Source organism: Montipora capricornis, chromosome 12 (genome assembly GCF_036669925.1).
Source record: "Montipora capricornis isolate CH-2021 chromosome 12, ASM3666992v2, whole genome shotgun sequence".
Taxonomy (NCBI): Eukaryota; Metazoa; Cnidaria; class Anthozoa; order Scleractinia; family Acroporidae; genus Montipora; species Montipora capricornis.
Window position 1 is genome coordinate 29734938 of NC_090894.1, and position 7500 is coordinate 29742437.

Sequence of the window (7500 nt, forward strand, 5' to 3'; positions counted from 1 at the left end):
ATAAAACTGTCAATAATAATGTTTGGGGACTTAATTACCAAATCAGCAGAGGGGTAGAAAAATGGAAAATAGGGGAGACTAACCTGTATTTAAGCCCCTTAAATGGGAGCTTCTAGACCCAGGGAGGGTCCCAATTGGGATAACAACGTTTTCCGATTAAAGTACCAAAATAGTTATACCATTTATACGTTGTAAAAGACATTCATAGTAATTGCATAAAACCAAGATATGACCAGGGTTAAAATTTTGGGAATTTCAATTTGTAAATACTATGAAAACAAAACTGTCAACATTATTTTAGAAAGATCAGTATCAGACAAATTTTCGACGTTTTTGGCATTTGCAAAAAACCTCTCTGTCTATACATGATTATTTTTTCTTGCAAAGGAAATCCCGAAATTTTAAGGTGGGGACATAGGCTTAGTTTTCCAGTCCCACCCCCAGGAGCTAGGTCACTATATTTAGCATTTTCCCCTAACTTACATTTTATTTCTTACGTATAAAATTACATTTTACAACAATTGCAGAGACTAACACTTTAGAAGAGGCAATCTGTTGCTTTAAGGAGGCTCGAAATAGTTTCTCCTTTTTTCAAACAAATAAACATATTCTGTCCTTAGATACAGTTAGGGCAATCATATGAAGACGAAATTTGGCCGGGGTATTAAGTACCTATCGTAGATTTCTCACATTATGTTTTCCTCCAAAATATTGTTACCATGGCAACGATATTAGGCATTTCTTTGAGCCTTAAAATCAACATATGTGGTCCTTTTTGAAGAAACGGGACAGTGAAATTTTCCCATTCATCGTTACCAGATAATGTTAGAAATACTCTCTAAAATATTTAAAATTCAACAAAATCTGTAGGTCAGTTTTTCAGAAAAATAAGTTTTTTTGAATTGTGTCTCTAATAATTTTTTTCACCTACAGAATTTTTTTAAATTTGAAAGACAAACGGTTTAAATTAATCTAAGCTAACATGCAAAAAATCAAAAAAATTCACCGTCCAGAAGCAGAGATATAAACGAGTAAAGTTGCAAAATCAGGAAAAATTAGGGGGTTACAAGATCAGCATTTACGCATGCGTCACCCGCTCATTCGAGTCCGGGCGCGAGTGGAGCTACAGGTCAACACAAACGGATTTAAGTAACTATTAAACCGTTTAAGTAGAATTTTCGTAGTTTTCGCGAATAGGACATGTCTATTTATATGCCATGTATATAGGAATTGGAGAAAGGTAAGCGAAATTAGCAGTATTTGTTTATTTCTGGTGACCCATTTAAATCATAAGCTGACGCAAGCAGCTTACGAATTGCGTGTGTGGCTTACGCGCGCGCGCTCAGCTGAAAACCCTTTCGAGCCTCCTTAATTTCACAGATTTCAAAAACTTGATTATTTTTTTTGGGAAACTGCAGAAAGCTGCCTTAAAAGGAGGTCACTTGTATTAAAGGTGGATGAAGGCCAAACGCTAATTATCGGAAAAGATTTCTCCACATGGCACTAAGAATGAATGCCACCATAAGGCAGTCATAATACTGAATTTAAGGGGAAAATGTCTCCAGGTGGCACTATTAATTAATTTTTTTGAAGAAATGTCACCACAAGGCAGTCATAAGAGAAATATCAAAATGTCAAAGCTTACACAGCTTTTCTAATAGGCTCTTGTGGATCACTGCAAGACTTGCCTTATGATGAATCTTTTTCTTTTGATCCTCAGGATTTTCATTCTCAAAGTTAGTGGGTATGGTGGACTTACTTTTCCATTCACATGATCCTAACTGAAACACTTCCATTGACAACTCTCTTGAAAGCTTTCTTATGTCTTTGAAGCCACCAACCACATAAAGGGCTTCCTGAATGCATACCATGTTTGCAGCTTGACGACGCACCTTGAGGTTACTAATGGTTTGCCATTCATTAGTTGATGGGTCATATACCTCACAAGACTTCAATACGGTAAGATGTCCCTCAGTTTCCTTTATGCCACCTGCTATGTAGATCTTGCCATTTATGGCTGCTCCAAAAGCATTATATCTTCCCTCATTCATAGTGGCAACCTCCTCCCATGTTGCCAAAATAGGATCAAACCTTTCCACTCTTTTAACTGCTCGGTCCAAATCATTATCAATTCCTCCTACTAAGTAAAGGTGTCTTTTATCACTGATTAAACAAGCTCCATAGCGAACAGTTGGTGGATCAGCCACAGCCTCACAAACATTCTCCTCCAGCTTATAGAGAACAATGAAACGATTAAATAATCCATACATGCAACCACGTAGAACTGATAAGCAAGAACAAGCATTCCAACAATGTCTTCCTTCAATTGTCCCCCAGGAATTACTGAAAGAAGAAAAGTATTCTATTACTCGAGAGTTTCCTGGTCCAACATGCTGTCCCCCGAAAATACAAACTTTATCTCTGTATTGAACAACAGCATGATCTTGATGTTCAAATAACATGTCTGGCAACTGATACCAAACGTCATCCTGGGGTACATAGCATAAGGCTGTCCTGCCACCACAAACAAAAATCACATCTGTGTACCTCTCCAAGCACTTCCTGGGTGGCTTGGCAGCATCTTCTAAGAAGGGATCAAAAATGCACTCCATGGATCTCAACACAAAATTCAAACTCTCCTTGCTTGTTGCTACCAGTTCTTCATGGACCAATTCGTTGGAAAGAAATTTGCGAGATATAGATTTCAGACGGACTTGACTCAACAATTCAGCGAACTTACTTTCTCGTTCACTCTTCTTGTGAGACACCCACTTTACTATTCCTTTAAAAATTTCTTCCTCAGAGGTGACAATGACATCATCACTGGAAACCCACTTCATGACTTGAGCAAAATCGAGCTTGAGGAAGTCATCTGTTTTCATGACTGAACTGAAATTTAAGTCAATAAACCCACGGGTTTCCCTCATTAATTCCACACACTGATATTTGTCGGCAAAGTAATAATTGAAAATGCAGTTTTCAATTGTAATGTTTTCCTCCAAAACATCACAAGCCAAATTTTTCAAACCTGGTAAAAGAAGATACTCTGCTACTGCCACTAAGTCGTGGGCGGTATCCTTGGTGATTGCAACATTACCAGTGTAAACGTATTTAAGAACTTCTTCCATGACTGACCCCGTTGCTTCTTCAAGTTCTATCCTGATGAACTGTTCCTTTCCCTCCCTCATGTCGCTGACCAGAAGTGAAAGAAAAAACGGGCTTGCTGCTGCCAACATGAGTTTGTGAGCTTTAAACTCTTTGTCTTTTACTGACACTGTTACATCGAAGAAACTCTCTTTTCTTCTCAGAGCATCCAGACGATAGATAAGTTCCTGACAGTGTTTTGATGGATCTGATGGCATTGGCTGTGAAATGTCCGCCATATCGGAATTGCGTTGGTTAAGAAATTTTTAAAAAGTTAACACGGGTTATAAAGAGAGGAAATTACAGAAGCTTACAGAAGGTGACAGGTGTATGATCAAGGTATCACTAGACTCAAACCCAGTCTCTCTCTCTCTTTCTCCATCTCTGGTGTAATGCATGTGTCAACTCAGTAATAGCAGCAGTCGTAAGATTTTCTTTAGACTTTTCTCGATTGTTCCCTTCATTATGGTGACTCGAAATGTGCAATTAAAAAAGTAGTTTACCAAGATCGTTTGGGAGATAGAACTTACTCAAGTTACGCATTTAATTATAATTGGGACTTCATCTATCGAGGACCAGTCTAGTGATCCGAAAATTATAGGGATCAAAACTAACCTTTTCGAAAATTTCAGCCAGAAAAAAGGTTCCCGTAAATTCTAGGTGAGCCTTTTAGGGTAAACTTCCTTTAAAAATGGGAAAGTCCAAGGACAGGCAGGCAAGCAAGAAATTTTACAACAAATGTTCCGAAAATCCTAGATCTCAAATCGTCTTCCGAACAGATATTTTTCGAAAATTGACGTTGGGTGTCCCTGTGAAATGGATCGTAGTTTCAGAAGTTTGGTATGGTACCCAGACTACTCACGGACAAAAACTGTATTTTTTATATCCTTTTTTTAAATATTTTCCTCTCATCCCGCGTTTTAGACTAATCCGTATATTCCGCGTTTTAGAATATTCCGTATATTCCGCGTTTCAAAATATTCAATATTTTCCACGTTTTAGAATATTCCGTGTATTCCGCAACTCCTCCATTCCTCCATTCCACCATTGTTCCCATTAGGGTCACCCGACGAAAAGAGAAATCCGATCACCTTGTCGTAATACCTTAAAGGCTCTGTTAATGGTGGCACAAATTTCTTTATCCTTATAGCCAACAGACAGCTGTCATTGTTTTCATCTTCAAAACGTCGCTGTTAAATGCTTCCTAACTCTTAACAAAAAACCAGCTGTTACTTCTGAAGTTGAAGCACGCGCTTGGGTTTGACATCACAAACTGCTTCGCGTTGCAAAAAATCCTTCAGATGCGTGCTTTGTGCTTTGCTAACCCAAACCGTGAAGCAAATGAGTGTCACTATTTTATTACCACACAAACATCCAAGTCAAGAACACAACAAGTCTATGGTTTTATTTAGGTACATCAAAGTGACAATTCCAATTTGTATGAAAACTGCCAATGTCAAATATCAAGTAACTAATTTGAGTCCACGAGGGTGGAATCTCCATATTTGCATGCATCTTTTCAGGTTCAGCATCAATCATTTGCCATTCGTTGATTCAGGGTTGTCTCCCAAGTCGCAGCTTAGTAAACGCGCAGCCTCACAAATGTTCCTTCGGGATGGCGCGAACTGAAACTGAAGACACACAATCGTAACGTTAGCCCTGAGGCAAGCACCAACGTGAGCCATAAGACCAGTAATCTGAAAAAGGTTTCTTGACAATATTTTTGCCATTTTGTCTACTCTGAAAGATAAAATCCTCAATCTCTAAATTCCAATTCGTTCCGGATGAAGGACTTGCCAGTAAACCACTTCCGGGTGAGTGGAGCTTCCTAGGTAAACATCTCGAATTAAAATCATTATATTGGGGAAGCTGAGCGAGGATATCCTAGCGATTTCACTGAAAAAATCATTTCACCCCTCACTGTTCGCTTGATTGAGCATCAAACTACTATGCTCCGTGAAGATCGCATGTGCGGACCACACTCAGGGTCCTTGAACAATCTCGACCTCAGTCAACTTCTCTTTTGGGAATGACTGTGGGAGAGAAAAGCTCTGAGGAACCCTGAAACAAAGTGTCTCAGTCATTAGTTTTCGTAAAGAACAATGGAAAGCGTCCCTGATTGGTGCATTTATGTTAGCACGAGGAGTGAGTAGGCGCTTTAAGGTTCAAATGGCTAATTTTTGGTTATAAGAACCCGACGGCGTATGTTCTCCAACGTAGAGTTTCCCAGAGCCTCGGGTCATGCGCAGACATAAGTTCCGAGGCTCTGGTGACTAGAGCGGGTCTTTGAATAACTGAGGAAAAAGTGCTTATTTTATAATTTCATCTGTAAATGGTTAGACGTTTAAGTCTTCTCGAATAAGGGCTAAAGACCGAAGGCCCTTCATTGTTCATAAACTCTCTGCGACATTCAGGAACCCAAAGACTATTCACATTGTGTAGCAGGAGTACGGCTTAGACTTTTGAATGAGTTATGTGACTTACTCTCTCTCAAGAAAAAAGTGGCCGACTTAACGAGATATTTCAAAAAAGGTTTATGATGTGTGAGACCCCTTAAGCCGAAACAGCGATAGGTCAAAAACTGGTGGAACATATAGACCTAGATGTAGATCCAAAATCAAAGTGTCTTGCTAAAATTGCTAGGGAACAAGTACGAAGAGAATCCTACCATTTATGAATTTATGCAATTTTTGGCACCCAACAAGAACAGCTAGGACAGCAATTAAAATGCTAGAAAGGCCGCTTGAGAACGTAATTTTTCCCTATACCAACAGTCAGTCAAATTCTTCCTGCTGAAAATACTATAAAGAAAGGAAACGGTCATTATGCATTACAAAGAATCAGGGGCACCCAACGACCAATTTGTTGTAAAATGTATTATTATACCCCAGTTAATGAAAACAAATGTTATTAAGGCATTTTCAGGTGTTTTTCAGTGTTGCTGGGAAAACATTATCTGTTCCTTTTTCCCAGCAAGACACACAAGAAATTTCCCAGCCAGCTAAATAAAATTAGTTGGTTTCCCAGCCAGCTGATCAAATTTATTTCCCAGCCAGGAATTCCGCGCGCTTTCAAATCCCGCGATCCGAAACGACCGAACAAAAGCGACAAAACCGGGACAAAACAGGTTTTTTTCCGCAAGCGCAATCACTCTGACCAGCCGTCGTATGTTTGTGACTACTGTCTGGGAGAGGGGAGGTGTTCTTTTCTTTTTTTTTTTTTCTTTTTTTTTAGTCGTCCTCAGTCTTCAGAGTTTCTACAGCCAGCTCGGGTTGAAATGCTAGAAAAAAGTCCGTAATTCCCAGGCAAAACCTCTATCAATAACAAAATTTCCCAGCCAGCTCATCGAAACACCTGTATTTTTGCCAGCCAGCAAGATTCCTCTGGGGAACAGATAATGTGAGGAACAGATTCGTTGGGTGCCCCTGAAGAATGCGAGGCTTCAAGTTCAATTTATCCTTTGGCTGTGTCTGACTACGTCAACATCCAACTACGCTGACTAAGAGGTCAGAGGAGCAAGTGAACTGGATTTTATAAGGCACACGTCTCCTCAAGTTAATTCTCTAGGGAATTAAGCTTTGCCGTTAAGAATTAATGATTTGAGCAAAGTAGCTATACTATCTTTAAAATTAAATGGGAGTGTATAATGAATAAACAGCGGTCGATACTTAAGAGAAAAGTTAAGCTTTTTTTTACCTCTGATGAAGTTTGGCGCATCTGTCTTTCCCTTCCCGGCACGGGTCCGGTAAAAGCTTCAACGTTTTGATAAGAGGTTAGTAGGAACGCCAAAGGTAAGATACAGAACACAACCAAAGAACTCGAGAGCTTTGCCATGGTCAAAGAAACTCTTAAAATCGAGACCGACTTCAAATTACCCCGCGTTGTACTTGACTCGACCGCGTGTATCAGGTAAAGCACAATTTGCTTAAATACAGCTCCCCTTCGTCATTTGTCAATGATGTGTTCCTTTTTGATTAGCATTAGCAGTCACTAAGTTTGCGTTCCACTGCTACGTTCCCTTAACCAAGACGTTTAGGAAGAATATTATGCGAAAAAAGCACGACCCTGAAGGTTGTAATGAGCAAATGGTTTATGCGTTGTTTCACCTGCAAGCATTTAAGATTAATTATTCGGCCAAGAGAAAAAAAAAATCCTCACCTCGTGAGTAGGCACAACTGACTTATGAGGGCAACAAAACGAGGGGACTTTTATATCATTTATTAAATGTTCAAGAATGGCTCAAAAAAGGTAGTAACAACAATAACTTTTATTGACACCTTATACTTGAAAAAAATTAATTTACATGAAGTAAGAATTTAAAGCTAAAAGGGGTGTTGGCTTCCTTTAAATAACTAG

General features: G+C 39.2%; 1 protein-coding gene across 1 annotated transcript; it reads right to left on the bottom strand.

Annotated features, from left to right (window-relative positions):
* Positions 1-1634: 1634 nt before the first annotated feature.
* Positions 1635-3383, bottom strand: LOC138025622 (kelch-like protein 3). The gene has a single exon (XM_068872806.1). It carries the CDS (start codon positions 3381-3383, stop codon positions 1635-1637), a length of 1749 nt encoding a protein of 582 aa, XP_068728907.1.
* Positions 3384-7500: the final 4117 nt, after the last annotated feature.

Coding starts and splice junctions, on each gene's coding strand:
- LOC138025622 (XM_068872806.1), bottom strand. CDS start 3,383: ATGGCGGACATTTCACAGCCAATGCCATCAGATCCATCAAAACACTGT.